This window comes from Eleginops maclovinus, chromosome 5, assembly GCF_036324505.1.
Source record: "Eleginops maclovinus isolate JMC-PN-2008 ecotype Puerto Natales chromosome 5, JC_Emac_rtc_rv5, whole genome shotgun sequence".
Lineage (NCBI taxonomy): Eukaryota > Metazoa > Chordata > Actinopteri > Perciformes > Eleginopidae > Eleginops > Eleginops maclovinus.
This window is the reverse complement of record NC_086353.1, coordinates 17,635,381-17,654,890: the sequence shown is the minus strand read 5'-3', so window position 1 is coordinate 17,654,890 and position 19,510 is coordinate 17,635,381. Positions and strand designations below refer to the sequence as shown.

The window sequence follows — 19,510 nt, the reverse complement described above, 5'->3', positions numbered from 1 at the left end:
TACCGCCCAATTGTGTTTCTTTGTGTCAAATCAGATGTTATACACCTCGGTTTGATCAGATCTGGACTGCGAACAAAGACTCCAATGCCTCCAAACCCAATTCCACCTTAAATGCCGTTTACGTTTTGTGCTGGAGACCTAGGCGCCATCTTCGGTCCACCTTAAGCGCACATTGTGGCCAACGAACGAAAGCGTACCAGCAAGGCTTCCGTCCTCATTCGCCAGCTGGGGATCGCACTCTCTTCCCTGCTTTGACACAGCGTCACTTGTGAAACATAAGGGGGAAGGAAGAAAATACACACTCGGGCCAAACCCCATCCGCACAGGAGAAGATGCCTGAGCCCAATAAGTACCGAGAGTGGATCCTGGAAACAATCGACTCTCTCCGCTCGAGGAAAGCCCGTCCCGATCTGGACAGGATTTGTCGAATGGTCCGAAGACGACACGGGTCAGACCCGGACCGAACCAGGACAGAACTGGAAAAACTGATCCAAGAGCATACGGTGCTTAAAGTTAGCTACAAGGGCTCCATATCGTACCGGAATGCGGCGAAAGTGCAAAGGAAAAGCCGAAAGAAGAGTGAGTTTACGGCCGCGGGCAGCAGTGGTGCGGAGGCAGCGAGGGAGCAGACCAAACACCACCATCCAACAACAGTGCGCACAGCTTCACCGACCAGGAGGAAGAAGAAGAGGACTCGGAGCCCAGCCCAGATCCCCACACTCAAACATCAGCCACAGACGAGAAGCCCAAGCATGCCTCCAGCCCGAGTAGCGGAAACGGGTTCATGAGCTGTGGCGCAACATCAGGCTGCACAGTCGGGAGCGGCTGTGAAGAGGAGAAAGCAAGTGCACCGAGAGACAAGGGATTAGGACAGCCGGGAGTGGGGGACTGTAACATAACACACGCACACGAAGGCGGTGGCGATGGCAGCAGGATAACGCCGAGCAAATCTGATGCAGTTGGCGGAGAAAAGGAGCGGTGTTTGTCCCGAGATGACACCCAGAACAAAACTTGCTCCGGGAGCCTCGGCAACCTCCCGCAGCAACAGAGACAGGCTGCGCCCCTCAAACCCAAACTTCGAGTCGAAGGAGGAGGGGGCACCAAAACAGCTGGGGACCACACCAACTCCGACCTGGGTGACAGACTGGTGGCTTCTGTTCGCCGCCTGTCCGAAAAGAGCATCCGAGGGGGCTCTGCCAGCGCCACCAGAGGCCACATGAAGCCGCTAGGGCTGAATGACATCCTGGGCTACCTGAGCAGCCAGGAGCAACTGTCGGAGGAGAAACTGACTCGAGGCAAAGTCAAAGTGGTCATGGAGAGAGAGGTGGCGAAGGGCCGGCTGCGCAGGACCCGCTGCGGGAACATCACTCTGCCTCTGAGGGTGGTTGTGACTGAGGAGCCGAAGACCGCGGACAGACTTGTGAAGAGCGCACTGCAGGACACGTTGACAAAGGTGGGCTCCGATAACTTAATATTTCCAACACGTCCCGACTGTACGGGGCGCCGAACGATGGCATGTTGATAGCTCACTAATACATTAATGATGTCAAAACCGAACACAATTAAGCCACCAGGACGCGCTCGGCTTCCCTCGCCTCGTTTCTTGTTTTACGTCGATGATTGAAATGTAAAAGTGTTTGGGGCATATTTCCCACATTTAGGGGGATTCATCTTTCCACCGTGCCTGTTTGTCCTCTGCCGCCTCGCTTAGTGTGTGTGTGTGTGTGTGTGTGTGTGTGTGTGTGTGTGTGTGTGTGTGTGTGTGTGTGTGTGTGTGTGTGTGTGTGTGTGTGTGTGTGTGTGTGTGTGTGTGTGTGTGTGTGTGTGTGTGTGTGTGTGTGTGTGTGTGTGTGTCCTGCACAAAAGGTGCGGGTTTACATGCTGGCGCTCCGGAGCGGCTTCCCCGGCTGTGCGCGCGCACTGTGAAGAGCGTCTTTACACGGTGCAAGCACGAGCCGCTCGTGGTGTCGTCTTCACAACATTCTTGGGGTTCTTTACGTTTCGCATCTCGCTCTCTCGAACTTTGGCTGCAGACTGTCTGGGCCTGCTGCGCGGTAGGCGGTGTCTGTCTAAACTTGAGACGTGCGGCTGCTGCTCTGTGTCGCGCGGGCTGCTCTGTGTCACGCAGGCCGACCTGCGGAGGACCAAACATGTAACATCGATATGTAAATTTGTGAGGCGCGTTTCTATCCGCGTAATTTTGTTCTCTTCCGTTGTATGCCTCATTAAATCCTTCGTATTTTTTCTGAGAGCATGCTCTCCCCTCCGCGGTGCAGACTCGAGTTGAAGGAGGCTATCGTTATTTCTGATATGTGCGTCAGTGGTTGAAGTATTCAGATGCGTTACTTCAGTAGAAGTACCACATTATTGTCAAGATACTCCATACAAGTTAAAAGTCCTGCATTCAATATCTTACTTAAGTGAAATTACAAAAGTATTATCAGCAAAGTATAGAAAAAGTAATCATATGCAGAACAATTGCCTTTATGTGTATATCATTATATACACTGAAAACAAATGTAATCTGAAAAAGATAAAAGTGCACATTTGAGAGTGTTTATATCTTTGTTAGTGTGTCACATTTCTAGATAATATTGTTGCATAGCATTATTATGTTTTAATCAAACTTTTTGTAAAATATTTAAATAATTTGACCCTTTTTGTGACAGTTAGTCTACTAGTTTTAAGAGATGCATTTTATTAGTAGCTAAATCTTTTTAATACATATAGTGGAGCATAATTAAATGGAGTAAGTGGAGTAGAAGTATAGAGTAACATAAAATGGAAATAAAAGTAGAGTACAAGTACCTCAAAATTGTACTTGACACAGTACTTGAGTAAATGTACTTGGTTACTTCCCACTTCTGGGAGTGGGAGTGTTTGTCTACAAGCTCCCCTCAGGGTCCAATGAATAAGAACTTTGCTCAAACTCAAGTGTCACCCCTTTAACCTCAGAAAACAAATGCTTCATCTCCAGTTTGTTCTTAATGGAGACATTTTTTTGTGTTACTTTCTCTGTCAATGCAGCTGCCGTCCCCCTCTCCCAGGGAGAATGAGCCGATGGAAACAGCCAGTGAAGAAAAGGAACAGGAAGAGAATGGGGGAGAGGAGGAAGATCCCCGGAGCTCCGACGAGGAGGAAGGTCTATCCCCCGTAGCCATGACAACCGATCCAGAGCTCATTGAGAAAACCTTAGAAGATGCTCCTGAGATCCAGACGGCACCAAAGCCCGAAAGCTCCCAGCAGCAGCAGCACGAGGGTAAAGGTATGTCCGCGTGCATGTTGATGTGCGTCCTGGAAAGACCCCATTAATCATCCCTTATGTAAATTAGTAAGCCTAATACAAACATTTAGTTTAGACCCTTTATTATGGCTATTTAATGCCATTTTTCTTTATTTCGTACCTTGTTTTCCCTGTAAGACTCACTTTTTTGTCGCCCAGTTTTGTGAATTTACTGTATAAATAAAATATTATTACGTAAGAATGTTTATATCAATACGCAGTTACCATTGCAACAACTATCACTCAATGTTAATTTGACTACATAACTATAATAATAAGACAATTATAAGCTTGTCTGATCTTTTCACTTTCCTCTTTTCCTCTGGGTTTGCTTGCTGGTCTCAGGGATGGGCGGGTCTGATTCCCTCACCAGCACGCAGCTTCCACCTGTTCAACGAGCTTCCCTGTGCCCATGTAACAGTGCACACTTAGAAGAGAGAGCTGTCGGTCCTGATAAGCTACATAAGGAGGCACATGTGAGTGCAAGCTTGTGCTTTTTTTCATTTCATGATTATCAAAACCGATCAAAATGACTATAACGGCAACCTTAAATACAACATTCTTTGATGAATCTCTTTACTTACTTACATCTTTAAAAAAAAAGGATAAAATTCCCCAAGAATATGCCAAAACATTTACTACTTCTCAATTCCTTCCCTAGGTATTGAAGTATATTGAGATTCTCTGATACTGATACTGTATGTTTGCTATTATTTAAAAATACCTTGAAGTATTGCTTGAGAAAAAGAACAGACATATTATTTTAATCAGCACAATATTTGTCAGTCATAAAAGTAAAAGCACCAATGAAGAAAACCCAGTTTAGTGTACTGCATGCTTTATAATTGGAGTGTCATTTTTTTACTTTATTTCCTGGATTGTAGTGAGATAGGAGTTTAAAGTAACATGATGAAATATATAGAAATACTTAAAAAGCCCTAGTTTGTATTATTCTTTAGTACCAAATGCTCACCTTGTTACATAACAAACCTTGTTAAGACACAACAGTTTTGAGATACACCCCTCCCACGCACACTCACAACAAGATAATACACACATATCAGATGAAAAAGGATATTTGACATAAAATAACCTAAAGCATTGACATTTAAATATCTAAATGTGACTGAAAAATGAGATGGTGAGATGTTATCTGTGTAAATGTCTTGATTTGTTTAAGTGCTCTTCATCATTACTTGAAACACACTTTCAATGGTAGACTTGGACTTGCTTTAACCAGAATCAGAGAGTTCAGTATGTAGTGAGAGCAAACACAGACACCATGCTGAACCTCATCCAGCTGCACTTTTTGAAAACTGAATCAATAATCACAGAGCTGGTGGTGAATGTTTGAAAACTCACAAAATTAAAAAAACATGAAAAATAATTAACCAGATTAGCACATGTGCTTGCTATCCGATTTTACAAGATATTTCTCCAAGGTATCATGTCATGTATCTTATTGCTGTACTTTTAGTAACTGTCCTTTGTGTTGTTCCCTTTTCTCTGGTGCGGTAGTCAGGAGAAAAATAAAATGGAGTGTAAAGGACTCGCATACAGACAACAAAAAAGAGATTCAGATTACAGGTTTTTTTTGTATCTTTCTATTTGATATAGAAAAGCTGCACAGACAGTGTTCATACAGTGCAAAAGTGAGAACCTTTCATAATCTTTACTTCCGCAATGATTTTGGGAGAAAAATGTATTCCATTAAGAAAAATCCATCCATGAATATTGACACAGACAGACAGACAGACACACACACACACACACACACACAAACACACACACACACACACACACACACACACACACACACACACACACACACACACACACACACACACACACACACACACACACACACACACACACAGAAATATTACTTAAAACTGTACCCAAGAATAGCACTGATGCTATTAACATGATTTTCCCGCTGTCTCAGATATCCTCTTTTGTCATGCTTATAATTTATCTGCATCATAGTTTGACCCCCTCTCTTTCCTCCACATACAGGAGGACAGAATCAACCACACCTCCTCAGGCTTTAACAGTGAGTTGTGCTTTACAAATAATCTTTAAATAAGTGTATGCGTTTGGTTGCTTGCATTGGCAACAGATGATCAGACTGCACTTTTTTTCCCATCGTAGGCCTGGAGTGTAAGACAGAGGTTGGCGTGTCGTCCTGCCTGCTCACACCCACTGCCTCCCCGAGAGACTCCGGCATGTCTGAGGAGCAAGGGATGAAAGGAGGAGTTGGCGGTGGAGGGTGAGTAGAGCAGATATACGGGAGACACTGAAGACTGAATTCCAATTTTACTTAGGGCTCGTTCTCACTCAACTGTAGTCGGACTCTGTGAGGTTAAATCCCATTTCAGTTGCCAATAAATTACCATGTTCTTTCCTTCGTGCAGTCCAAGTTGACTCTTTCCCTCTTTTCCCTTTGGCCACATGAGGGAAGCATAAACACACTGGGAGAGCAAGATCATTTAAATTGATGTGGCAAATTAGTTTGCAAGTAATTGCTTAGTCACATATCCAGAATGTATATAACAACGTTATTATTATTTTCAGAGTTGTGTTTCTCTCCCGCTGAGGAATGTTAGTTCAAGATCCACTTTTTTTTTACCTCTATATTTGGTTTCCACCAACTTATGAGGGAAATATCTGTCTCTTTAGCTGCTTAACGCTACACTTTGTTCACCAGCCAGTCTATAACTGCTTTATCTATTTGCTTGACGCTGAGCCAGCAGTGTAACGAGTGTTTTTAGAATTTGTGTCTGGTAAGATTGAACAACAACAGTAAAGTAGCCGGACAGTTAAAAAACAATGTAAACAATGAGCTACACCTCAATATAAAGCCCTGTAAGGCCAAGTATCAAAAATATTGACTATAGCCAGGGGTCAAGCCATTTCATATTAATCAGAACATAACATATAATTCTCCTGTTTGCACTAAATATACACAGTGAAGTGTCAATCATAAAGCATCAATTCATTTAATAGTAAAAACATGGAAATAACAATGCTAATCGTATTTATATAGTGATTTACCCAGGGATCAAAGACGCATGCTAATTCTCCCATTCTAATAGCTTAAACAATTGTTAACATAATATATATACAGTATATAATTTATTTAATTAGGAAGACACATAGAGATCCAGTTCTCTTAGCAACACAGACCTAAGTACAGATGGTAATAACATAAAATATAGCAAAAAAATAGCAACATTTAAATAAATAAATAAATAAATATATATTTATATTTAAATAAATAAAAATCTATCTATATATATACTGTTTACAGACAATATATATATTTTATGTAAGCCTATCTCAATAACAGATAGATCTAATGTCTACAAAGGCACACAAGTGACAATAAAAAAGGGGGTAGTCTGATAAGTAATCATTTTTTCCTTCATAAATCTGAACATAGGGAATACACACCTTTTAAACCCTTTAAAAAAAGACAAAAATACATTCCTGATTTAAACCGTCTTAATTCAATGAGTTTACGATTTCCACATCTCCTTCAGGTTTTTAATGGGCCAACCACCATCTTCCTTATCTTTCTAGGTTTATAAAGTCTGAGGGGACCATTGGGAGCCCGATGGACTGGACAGTGTCTGATGTGGTCAGTTATTTCCTGGAAGCAGGTTTCCCTGAGCAGGCAGCTGCCTTCGGGACCCAGGTGAGCCTGGAATTCCCATTACCAGCCACTAGAGGCCACCAGAGACAGAATTAATGTCTGTACTTGAACCTCTCACAGCTGTAACATACATCTACCTCCCCACATTGCTTTGCTCTCTTCATTAGGAAATCGATGGCAAGTCTCTTCTCCTGATGCAACGTAACGATGTTTTGACCGGCCTGTCGATCAGACTCGGCCCGGCTCTCAAGATCTACGAGCGTCATGTAAAGGTTCTGCAGAAAACACACTTTGACGAAGAGGAGTGTTAACAACAGAAATACACACAGACTATTGTGTCTGTATCTACATATAGCTCAAGTTATCAAATACTATACAACTGTATGCATGATATACAATAGACTTTTCATCTCATGTGCAACAGCACACACACACACACACACACACACACACACACACACACACACACACACACACACACACACACACACACACACACACACACACAAACACAAACACTGTGAATGCTCTGTCCCAGAAACAACACATAAAGGTGGGACTGGATTTTTCTACCAAACGGAGCACAAATGTTGGAGTGAGAAAGTAGACTTCAAATTTAGGTACGAAAAAAGTAATGCAATTTGTCTTTTTTAATTTTCAATGATCAAGCACTTTGAAATGTTATCGACCAAACTGTGCAAAATGTTTTTGTTTCTTTTAAATGTTAGTTTGTTCTGACCTTTATGCACACTTGGAAAGAGGTCAGGTCTATTCAGTGTCAAAGTTATAGAGAAATGTTAGGCCCTGATGAAAGGGTTACTTGCTTGTAGGTGTGTGTTTTGTACACATACTTTATGTGGAGGCATGAGAGAGTAGGTTGACCAGATTAAAAACATTCCCGGAAACTTTAATGGTTGGCACGCTGACCCATCAGTCGTCCTATATGTCAGGATAAAATTTACAAGGTCCTTGGACAAAGCAATAAACTGATGATCCCCCCTAGATATTTGAGAGGTTGTTGAATCTTGTCAGCTTGGCAGTCGGCAGGGAGTTGATTTTGTGTATCTTAACGTCTCAGATACCAAACTCTTTGACGTCATATTTTAGCAGAACTAGATGTGATCTGTTCTGTCATATGTATCAGCACATCAGGAGCCAGTTTTCCAAATACAGACTGTGGCTTGGATCTGCACAAAGCTTTTGAGTTCTTTTGGAACTCTCTTAAGTAAGGACTTGTTTGCAATAAAATGGCTAATATAAGAACTTTCAAATTAGATTGTTTGCATTCTGGAAGAATTAAAAGCAACAACAACATTTCTTCTTGGAAAATTCAGCAAAGGGTGTAACAATAATAACAATTTACAAAACTTCTCTCCTGTATATTTCCTTAACACATCATGCAGTCATATTAATTGCATAACTGATCACGAATCAAGAGCCATGTTTCCCCTTTATATAGTTGTTTTGCTGCCACTGGTCACCATTGTTTCCAGGTGATTGTAGTTATGGAAACATAGCTCCTAGTTCAGAGTTAGCGTTGGGGTACTTATATCTTCGTAAAACTGGCCTCAAAAATGTTGATCCAACACGCCAGCTCACTGAACTGAAAACAGCAGAACAATCGGATCTCAATTAGCTGTAATAGAGTGTAAAGATATATTTAAAAAATAGGTCCATTGAATACATCAGCCTCCATTTGTTAGTAACTGAGAAACAAGTATCTAACTGAAAGATGTCATGGCAGGGTAAAGCTGAGTCAATCAATCAACTAATCTCATAACACCAGCATTTTTCAACAGTTTTTACCGGTCAAACCTTAGAAAACAAATGCTGCCAAATGATCACACGTCTCATTCCCACCGCCACTTTAACGACCAATATTCCAGGTTTGGCATCTCTGTTTTAACAAAATTATGTTACATTTTTTCTCAGATTTGTATGTTTATCATTCTGTTTTTTCTTTTAGCATAATGGTGTCATGTTAATAATGTTTTCAGTCCATTCTCCACACACCTATGGTTAATTCAAAACCTCCTCTACCTCTCTCCCCTTCACTTTCACTTACTTTGTATATCCAGTAACACAACAAGTAGGCCTGTCACGATCATTTTGTTGTTTTGTTGGAGGATATATTGCCCCAGAAATAATGCACTTCTAATTCTTAAGTATTTTCAGCATGGGAATGTGAAAGAAATATTGAAATATCACAAAAAACATACCACACAACCAAAACATAAATCAAATAGATTGTGGTCTCTGTTAACAAAAATGCAATGCCCAAGTCTTATAATGGTAGTAAAAACACTGCTGTTTATTTTGAAATCACATTGGCTAAAGTGTTGGTGACATTTTTATGTTAACAAACATGCATGGAAATCAATGCATAAAATACAGAGGTTAATAATGAGGTCAGCAAAAGTGATCGAGGTCACTTCCATATATTGTAGGTTAAATCAAGGCCTCATTTTGAGGTTATTCCACTTATGTGAAGATGTATTTTACTTTGTTTGTTGTCACTGTTCTCAATCAAATCAATGTATTGTCATTAGTTGAACCTGTTGGAGAGGACGGCTGTGTCTGAGTCCAGATCCTCATGAGGGGAATGTACAATGTGTCTCAAGTTATTTGTTAAAGGAAAATTTGAGTATTAAAAGTTTGAATTAAAACACCGAAATGTGTCCATTCTGAGTGTTCCTTGACACACGTGCTAATGTATGAGGAAGGGAATCCAACAACAGCAGCTCCTTTCAGTCACAACAACAACAACAAGTCAAAGACCATGCTGTGATTGAAACTCACCAGTACAAAACACACTAAAAATGATGTTCTTTTGGAAATATGCTCTATACCCATTTGTTATGACCCATCAATATTTGAGAGAAAGTCAGGAAGTGTTCACCATGACAAGCTAGTTTCTGCATTTTCTGGTGGAGAAGCAAGGGGAGGAAGAAATATCACGCAGCTATATCTGTCCTGGGACTCTCTGCAAGGTAAGTGCTTGGAGTCTGTGTGGGCGAATGAGTGCAAGTCATTGGTTTACAAATAAAACAGGGAGGCATATTAATACCTCCACTGACGTATCCCACACACATGTTGATTCAAGGCGACATAGAAAACAGAAAAGACTGAAATCCTCTACTTGAAAATAAATCAAGACCACACCAGGGCAGTTCAGATCCGGCAGAACCTGAAACCTTTGGCACTGATCTCAGCCGAAATTGGGTCATACAAGATCAACTCCCACAGTAAACAACTGCAGACAGCAGAGAAGGAGCAGATCTGAGTTGAGATTTGAAGATATCAGACCAAACTAAGGAGAGCAGTCATGCCTAGCTCAGGAGGAGCAGAGTGAGTAAAACTGCTGCTTGTATGCATATATTAACAACTTCTTATATATTTATGTTTTTGTTAACATCAAAACATGTTGTAACTTATAAGATTTGTGCAGATTGTATGTGCAGTTTGATCACATTTTATACAGTATAGAGTCATTTTACTTTAAACTTAAAGCTATTGATAATCTATTGGGATACTTTCCTATGTTTACAGACTATATACTGTAGTTGCTACGTGCAGAGCCAAAGAGAGTCTAAATTCAGCTCAGTGTCACATGAGGAAATAAGAGCTACAAGTATAGAGCCTGCGTGATGTGTGAGAGTCATAATGTGTCTCTTGTTTGAAAGCCCAAAAGGAGAGGATTTCTCCACTGCCATCCTGAAGCAGAAACACAGGCCCAACAGACTCATTGTGGACGAAGTTCTCACTGATCTCAACAAAGCTCACAATGAAGACAGCAGCATTGTTAGCCTGACACAGGTCTGTGTTTTGGGCTGTGAATCTATATCAGGTACACATTTGCATTTTGTTGAGATTTATTTGTTTGTGCACTAGGATAAGATGGAGGAGCTGCAGCTGTTCCGGGGGGACACGGTGGTGTTGAAAGGGAAGAAGCGTCGCCAAACGGTGTGCATTGTCCTGACTGATAACACCTGTGGGCAAGAACGGGTCCGCATGAACCGTGTGACACGCAACAATCTGCGTGTCCGGCTCGGTGATGTCATCAGGTATATCTCATACACTGTCTTTGTGTATGGGTCAAGGTCCACTATACAAAGTGTCAGGGGCCCCTCTTGTCGTCTAGTCTTCAACCACAAAATGTCCACAAAATGACACTTAAAGACACCAAGTACCAACCAAGAAGAGACTTAAAATGACCACAAAAAAACATAAAACAAGTTCAAAGAAAAACCAAAAGACAAAAAACAGACAAAAACAAATTACCAAAAGATTCAAAACAGCTGCATAGTAATCTTAACAAAACCAACCAAAAAAAGCTACAAAGACACTCAAACCTACTGCAAAGATACTCAAAAAACAACAAGACACAAACCAACAATATATAGACTAAATAACCACAATAGGGCCACTAAAATCACAGAAATGTCTAAAAGGAAAATACCAATAATACAAAAATAACTAAAAAGAGACACATAAGTTCCAAAGATGTGTTGTAGAAGATATTTAAACCATATACAAATAGACTTCAAAAACTAGAAACCAACTACAAAAAAAACCATAACAAGTGTAAAAACTAAAACTAAATTAATGACTTAGAAAGACCACAATAATAACAAAACATAAAGAGGTTCCCCAACTATAATCTCTGTGTGTTTCGCTTCTATGACAAGTTGGTGGGGCCTTTTGCATGTCTGTACCCAGGCCAACATTGTGTCATAATCCACCCCTGGCATGGAGTTACATGTGAGGTTTGACAACAGCATATGAAGTGACTAGGATGTTGATGTGTTTTTTCATAACAGTATTCATGCCTGCCCTGACATCAAGTATGGGAAAAGGATCCACCTCCTCCCAATTGATGACACCATCGAGGGCCTGTCTGGAAACCTCTTTGACGTATTCCTCAAACCGTACTTCCTGGAGTCTTACCGGCCCATCCATCAAGGTACTGCAACTCCTCTGCTTCTGCTGATGCCACAGTCAAACAGCTCTGGTTAAAACAGGATCCTGATACCCTGATCATCCCCTGTCCCTGTATGTGATTACTTTTTACCTGTGTTTTCAGGTGACATCTTCTTGGTGAGGGGGAGCATGAGGGGGGTGGAGTTCAAGGTGGTGGAGACTGACCCCAGCCCTCACTGCATCGTAGCCCCGGACACTGTCATCTACTGCGAGGGTGACCCAATCAAAAGAGAGGTCTGTGACCCATCCAGCCTCTTCACCAGCTCTGTACTGTGATCAGAATATAACTTAATACATTAACTGTAGTACTTTAGCACATTTAAGTACATTTGTGAATGTTTTCATTTCCAGCCAGCAAATATTGTACTTTTGACTTACTGCATTTATTGGCTAACTTTATTTCTTTGTGTTTGTTGCTTTGCAGGTAAGAAATTGTACTACATACAACATTAAATATAACTAACAAATATTATGATTAAGTAGTTCAAGCTTTTCTGCAGATTGTTCTGCTTTCCTTTGTCTTATGTGGTGGTAAAAAAGTAACATATTAGTCACTTAGAATAATGCTTTAACAAAATAAACAATTTTGACATATGACTTTGGGTTTTGGAAAGTTGGAAAAGGGTTTTCTGTCAGTAAATGCACCGGATCTGATTGGCAGATCAATGGATTAAAACCAACAGAATCTTTAGCAAAGCTGGGAAAGTCATCCAGTCTGTATGGTTTCATGTAACCTTATCTGCATCAGGAGCCGGGCCACTGAGATCATAAAAACAAATAAACTCAAGCAGATCTGAATCTTGCGTATCACCCTGTGACAGGATGAGGAGGAGAGCCTTAACGACATTGGCTACGACGACATCGGAGGCTGTCGGAAGCAGCTGGCTCAGATCAAAGAGATGGTGGAGCTTCCTCTCAGACACCCGGGCCTCTTCAAGGCTATAGGAGTGAAGGTGACGTACACATAAATCCTGACCCAATATCTCTGTTCCCTTTTTTGTTTTAACATTATTATCTGTTTATTAACTCAAATGTTTCTTCTGTCCTCTCTCTCAGCCCCCCAGAGGGATCCTTCTGTACGGCCCTGCAGGCACAGGGAAGACCCTGGTGGCCCGGGCTGTGGCCAACGAAACTGGGGCTTTCTTCTTCCTCATCAATGGTGAGGAAAAATATGAAAGTACCTTACCCTTTTGTTTTGTATAGCTCTGTGTAGAAGGAGATGTGTTTAACATGCCATGCATTATTCTGTGACAAGGTCCGGAGATCATGAGTAAGTTGGCAGGAGAGTCAGAGAGCAACCTAAGAAAGGCGTTTGAGGAGGCGGAGAAGAACGCTCCGGCCATCATCTTTATTGATGAGCTGGACGCCATCGCTCCTAAGAGAGAGAAGGTGAACATATAGAAAGATAGAAAGTGGCTGTGTCTGCTGTCAGTGTACAGCGCTGTAGTGCAGAAACTCTCTAACAAGTGCAACACCAAAAAAAATTATTCAAATAAAACCTGTACCTTCTTTTTGGATGTGTGTGTGTGTGTGTGTGTGTGTGTGTGTGTGTGTGTGTGTGTGTGTGTGTGTGTGTGTGTGTGTGTGTGTGTGTGTGTGTGTGTGTGTGTGTGTGTGTGTGTGTGTGTGTGTGTGTGTGTAGACCCATGGTGAAGTGGAGAGGCGTATAGTCTCACAGCTCCTGACCCTGATGGATGGCCTAAAGCAAAGAGCTCATGTAGTTGTCATGGCAGCCACAAACCGACCAAACAGTGTGGACCCTGCTCTGAGACGCTTTGGTCAGGACAGCAACATAAACATAAACATACACACACTCACACACAAACACACACACACACACACACACACACACACACACAAATGCATTTACAAATGGTGACATTTCTTTCCAGGCAGGTTTGACCGGGAGATTGACATTGGAATCCCTGATTCCATCGGCAGACTGGAGATCCTGCAGATTCACACCAAAAACATGAAGCTCGGTGACGACATCGACCTGGAGAGGGTGAGAAAGAGTAGCAGCCCAGGCCATAACACTGTTTTTTAAGCTGAGAAATTAGTTATTATTTTAATAATGTATTTTGAGGATCAAAGTTTCAAAGAAAAGTGATTTTTGTGTAAACCTGGTTTTACCATTCAGATGATTTGCTGCTTTTCTTTTTTTATGTGACAGTCATTTGAGTGTCTTTAGGACTGTTATTAAATTGATGACATCACTTTGGGTTTTATGCAATAACAAGAAAGTACTTAGTGATAAAATGTTTTGTAAAATCCTCATGTTACAGAATGAAAATTTGGCCCCAGACTCATTTGACCAGAATGTTATTATTTTAGTATATTATAAATTGTTTCTTGGGTAATTACATGACACATTTTAAAATCAAACAATATTTGTTCAGATAAAAAATCTTGGAGTACATTTTTTTTACTTAATTCAATTCAATGTCAATTAATTAGATGTTAAAAGAACCTCAGCTTAACAACAAATCCAGTGCACTTCTGTAACATTCACATTATATTCGTAAACATTTAACCTTATAACCTAAATTATAAAGAAGTTTTGAGAGAATAAAACTACAGTATAACCTGAGAAAAGGGAAAATGGAGTTGTGACTTTTTCTATAAATATGGTCTCATTAATGAACCTTCAAATGTTAACTTTTTGCAATAACAGATTAAATTGAGTTCAGACATCAAATGTTTGTCAGAGTTAAAAAGGAGCACTAAACCAAAGTGTTACCCTTAATAACACACCACCTTCTGAATAATAAATGTGTTCAATTCATGTGAACTTCCCTTACTATTTAACCTTTCTCAGATCGCCAAAGAGACCCATGGTCATGTAGGCGCAGACATGGCTGCTCTGTGCTCTGAAGCTGCTCTGCAAGCTATCCGCAAGAAGATGATCCTCATAGACCTGGAGGATGATACCATCGATGCAGACCTGCTCAACTCACTGGCTGTCACCATGGACGACTTTCAGGTACACATACAATTTACACCAACACCCACACAGACTTGCTCATATACATAAATGTAATGAGGGTTTATTTAAGATCCCATATTGTAAAAAGTGATATTTCCACTAATTATAAAGCAGATGTTGGTGCTGTAAACGTATCAAAACTTAAATGCACGCAGCACTACTCAGAAACTTAACAAGCTCTATACAGAAAGTGTGAAATAATACAATATTGAAATTATTTTGACTGATATTTCAAATAAGAAATGGTTTGAGATATTACAGGAGTTTAAAATATATATGTTTGTATTTAAAACAATAGTAAAATGATTACAGTGTAATTTTCCAGGGATCTCTACCAGTCAAATGTGTATTACTTAGTCTATAGAATATGATGAGAAGACCAGAACACATCTCCAGCCCGACAGTATTAAGGATGATATGTTGACACCGATTTCACCCATAACACATTTTGGACCTCCTGTGATTTGAAAGTTGATGTGGTGATTTTGATTAATTAGAATTAAGTGTTTAACTTTAGTATAAGTTCTGCTACAGTGCTGTTACAGTCATTCCTGCCAAGAGGGCAGATGTTGAGGACCTTAAAGATGCTGACCAATCAGAGCAGACTAGTCTTTTTCAGATGAAGTGCTTAAAGAGACAGGCGCAAAAACAGATTGTTTCAGACACAGGATAAATACAGATACACCAGACAGATAATATGAGAAAAATAATGTTTTTTTTTAAACATTAAGGCAGATAAACATGCTTTTTGTTTAAACATGAATACAACTAAATTAAAACGTGCATACTTTTAATTTAATACCTCAAATCACGCATCTCAGCTTCATGTCCTTTGTGCGTACCCTTTACGTGAATATTTTGTTTACGATAAATAAATAACCAGTGATACACATTTTTTCCCTGATCCATATTATGTGATCTCTCAGTGGGCGCTGAGTCAGAGCAACCCCTCGGCTCTGAGAGAGACTGTTGCAGAGGTGCCTCAGGTCAACTGGGAGGACGTCGGAGGACTGGACGAGGTCAAGAGAGAATTGCAAGAGCTTGTTCAGGTGAGAGAAGCACTCACACACTCACATCAGTATGCTGTGTGCATACCTACAAACGTAAGCCCCATCGACAGTCCTACGATCTCCATGTTGCTCTCCTCAGTACCCTGTGGAGTATCCAGACAAGTTCCTGAAGTTTGGTATGACTCCTTCTCGGGGAGTGTTGTTCTACGGTCCTCCAGGCTGCGGGAAAACTTTGCTGGCTAAGGCCATCGCCCACGAGTGCCAAGCTAACTTCATCTCCATCAAAGGTCCTGAGATGCTCACTATGTGGTTTGGAGAATCTGAGGCCAATGTCAGAGACGTGTTTGATAAGGTGAGAGCAGAGAAAGGAAAATAAGTAATTTTAGGATCAATCATTTCACACTGTAACCTGTATCCTCCTCCGCCCACAGGCCAGACAAGCCGCCCCCTGCATCTTGTTTTTTGATGAGTTAGACTCCATTGCTAAATCCAGAGGAGGTGGAGCAGGGGATGGAAGTGGTGCAGCTGACAGAGTCATTAACCAGATCCTGACGGAGATGGATGGCATGTCGGACAAGAAGAATGTTTTCATTATTGGAGCCACAAACAGGTGCACATGTGGAAATGTGTGTTCAGTAATTGTTAGCAAACAGAAAGGCATGATCTCACTTCTGTACTCCTCCCACCAGGCCAGACATCATTGATGCTGCCATCCTGCGGCCGGGCCGTTTGGACCAGCTCATCTACATCCCGCTCCCGGACAAAGCGTCTCGCACAGCAATCCTGATAGCCAACCTACGCAAGTCTCCTATTGCAAAAGTTAGTGATACACATAGAGATTTATTACTCTGTACTTTCTTATCTACACAACATGGAAGTACAATCTACGTTCAGCCAATAGGAATGATTTCTATTTGAACTGTCCTGTGTTTGGTCAAGGACATGGGCTAGATTTTCTTAGGCCTGAAAAACAAAGCCAAGAGGAGTTGAAGAAGTTAAATGTGTCTCCAAAATTGCTTGAATAACAACATGTTGAGAAGTTATCGTGAGTTTTTGGCCCAATTATGCCATAAACTATCTGCCTTTAAGTATCACAAGGTGTGACGTTCCTATTCTGCATTTTTCTCTCTTTTTTCTCTCTTTCCTGCAGGATGTGAACCTGGACTTCCTGTCTAGCATCACTGAGGGTTTCTCTGGAGCAGACCTGACAGAGATCTGCCAGCGGGCCTGTAAGATGGCCATCCGTGAGGCCATCGAGGCCGAGATCAAGGCTGAGCGTGAGAGGCAGAACAGACCCGGCATCCCCATGGTCAGACTGTCAGGCTGCTACTGCTCCATGCTGCATGCTTGATCTTTTACACCACACTATAATATCAGGAGAACAATAACTGGGTTCTGTGACTTTGGTAACACTTTCTATGACGCCCACGTCTGTAATGCTCTATAAACTCAGAATGCCTTATAATCTGCTCAAAGCAGTGTGTAATTATAGTTGTAATCACTCACATATATTCATAATTCTTTATAAAAACAATCATAATAACATACTATAATGTGCGATTATAACTACTTATGAGTTCAAATTTCATAAAACGTTCTAACTGATGGTCACTGCAAGGATCATTGTTTGCTTTAAGTGAAGTAAACATTAATTGTCTAGAGTGTATTGTTATTGTACAGAATTAAGGATATCTTGTTCACTTTATTTTAAGTAAACCATGACCAGGGTAACTTATTATCACATTATAAAGCCTTATAACATTGATACAAATACTGTATACTATATAGTATTACAACAATTTTAATACAATTGTTGTAATAAAGCATAATGAGTGTTTATGAGTGATACGAGTTATAACTATACAGTCCTAAAAGAAGATAATAATGTGTGATAAGTATGTTTATTGTAGAATCAGGTGTCATAGAAAGTATAACCGTGACTTAAATTAAACACTTACATGCTCCACTCCTCATCACAGTATCACGCTGTGTGTGCTCGTTGTAGAGAGGGACTGTGGAATACAAAAAAGTTCCCTAAAGGGCGGCTATGGATTTTGTTACTACTTTCAGCCTTTGGAATAGGCACACACACACGCACACGCACACGCACACGCACACGCACACACACACACACACACACACACACACACACACACACACACACACACACAGTCCTCATTGCGTGTTTTCTCTAACTGTAGGATGAAGACATTGATCCAGTCCCAGAGATCAGGAAGGACCACTTTGAAGAGGCGATGCGATTCGCTCGGCGCTCTGTCAGTGACAATGACATCCGCAAATACGAAATGTTTTCTCAAACTCTGCAGCAAAGCCGAGGTTTTGGAAACTTCAGGTACATTTGTAAAAGTACAACACATTTGCCACATGATCAAATGTATTCCTTGATTCTTCTTGAGGTATTTGACGTATTTATTTTCATCGCCCCTTCTAGGTTCCCCTCCGCGGGTACCCGGTCTGGAGGTCAGGGGTCAGACTCTGGATCAGGGAGGCAGGGCCCACAAAGTGAAGAAATCAATGATGATCTCTATCAGTGACAACAACTCCTCATGTGTTTGAACTGCATAGTTTTTTCGTAATTACAAGATACAAAGGGGAACATGTGGACGATAATAGTAATAATAGTTATAAAGATTTTCTTAAAGACTAAAAAAAACAAAACATAATCAAACAAAAAAATATCACATGAAAAAAGGTCTTACCAGAAAATGTTGCTGTAACATTCAATGTAGAACAACCATATACTTGTAAGACAGTTGTCTGAGATAAAATTATAAATGTTTTAAGCAAAATAACTTCAAAGCTTTCGGTATTCACACTGTAATCTGTTTGCACTATGGAGGTTGGGGAAGTTTTGTGTATGTGTGTGTTTAAAATGTGATGAATAAATATATACATAATAACATTTTTCTCCACTCTATTAAGTTTTTGAAGGTAAGTCTTTATGATAAACTGAAGAAATAAGTATTCCTTTATGGGTGGAGAAAATGTACTTCGTACTATGGCCTGTGACAGGGAATTCATGATAGTCTTTAATATAACTTGTTTTCTGATTTGTATTACACACTAAACTATGACCTTTTATGACATATTTTATGGCAGAATCCCAAGACCGTTTTAATGATTTTTATCACATGCGATAATATTGTGTTTTATAATTTGTATTTAATATAATACTTCAATTGTTTTATCTTATACAAAACAAATGATGTGATTCTTATGACATGCTATACTATGACCTTTTATGATTTTTCTAACCTACACTTTTATTTACTATTTACTATCATGACATTTTCCCTTGAGCCCACAAACTTCTGTATCAGATGTCATTATGAATCAAATAGATAAATAGAAGCCTTTATTGTCATTACATATACAAATCGTATATATAATGACAATTTTATTGCAAGCACCTAACAGCTGTGCTTAAATCATACGCACAAACTTATACAGTGGGGCAAAAAAGTATTTAGTCAGCCACCAATTGTGCAAGTTCTCCCATTTAAAAAGATGAGAGAGGCCTGTAATTTTTATCATAGGTACACTTCAACTATGAGACACAGAATGAGAAAAAAAAA

At 40.4% G+C, this 19,510-nt stretch overlaps 2 protein-coding genes across 2 annotated transcripts; both read left to right on the top strand.

Annotated features, from left to right (window-relative positions):
• The first annotated feature begins 211 nt into the window (after nucleotides 1-211).
• samd1b (sterile alpha motif domain containing 1b) lies at nucleotides 212-9,598 on the top strand. Its single transcript, XM_063883055.1, is given in 8 exon segments — nucleotides 212-633; nucleotides 636-1,453; nucleotides 3,028-3,265; nucleotides 3,629-3,759; nucleotides 5,300-5,336; nucleotides 5,435-5,552; nucleotides 6,866-6,980; nucleotides 7,106-9,598. Coding segments are annotated over 8 exon segments (1,902 nt in total). The 5' UTR covers nucleotides 212-332; the 3' UTR covers nucleotides 7,250-9,598.
• Nucleotides 9,599-10,040: 442 nt separating this feature from the next.
• zgc:136908 (Transitional endoplasmic reticulum ATPase) lies at nucleotides 10,041-18,835 on the top strand. Its single transcript, XM_063882747.1, has 18 exons — nucleotides 10,041-10,286; nucleotides 10,622-10,754; nucleotides 10,830-11,002; nucleotides 11,759-11,901; nucleotides 12,022-12,152; nucleotides 12,740-12,871; nucleotides 12,975-13,077; nucleotides 13,174-13,307; nucleotides 13,561-13,696; nucleotides 13,811-13,923; nucleotides 14,737-14,901; nucleotides 15,831-15,953; nucleotides 16,054-16,266; nucleotides 16,346-16,524; nucleotides 16,604-16,733; nucleotides 17,065-17,223; nucleotides 18,116-18,267; nucleotides 18,367-18,835. The coding sequence occupies exons 1-18, from the start codon at nucleotides 10,264-10,266 to the stop codon at nucleotides 18,467-18,469; spliced, it is 2,445 nt and encodes an 814-aa protein (XP_063738817.1). The 5' UTR covers nucleotides 10,041-10,263; the 3' UTR covers nucleotides 18,470-18,835.
• Nucleotides 18,836-19,510: the final 675 nt, after the last annotated feature.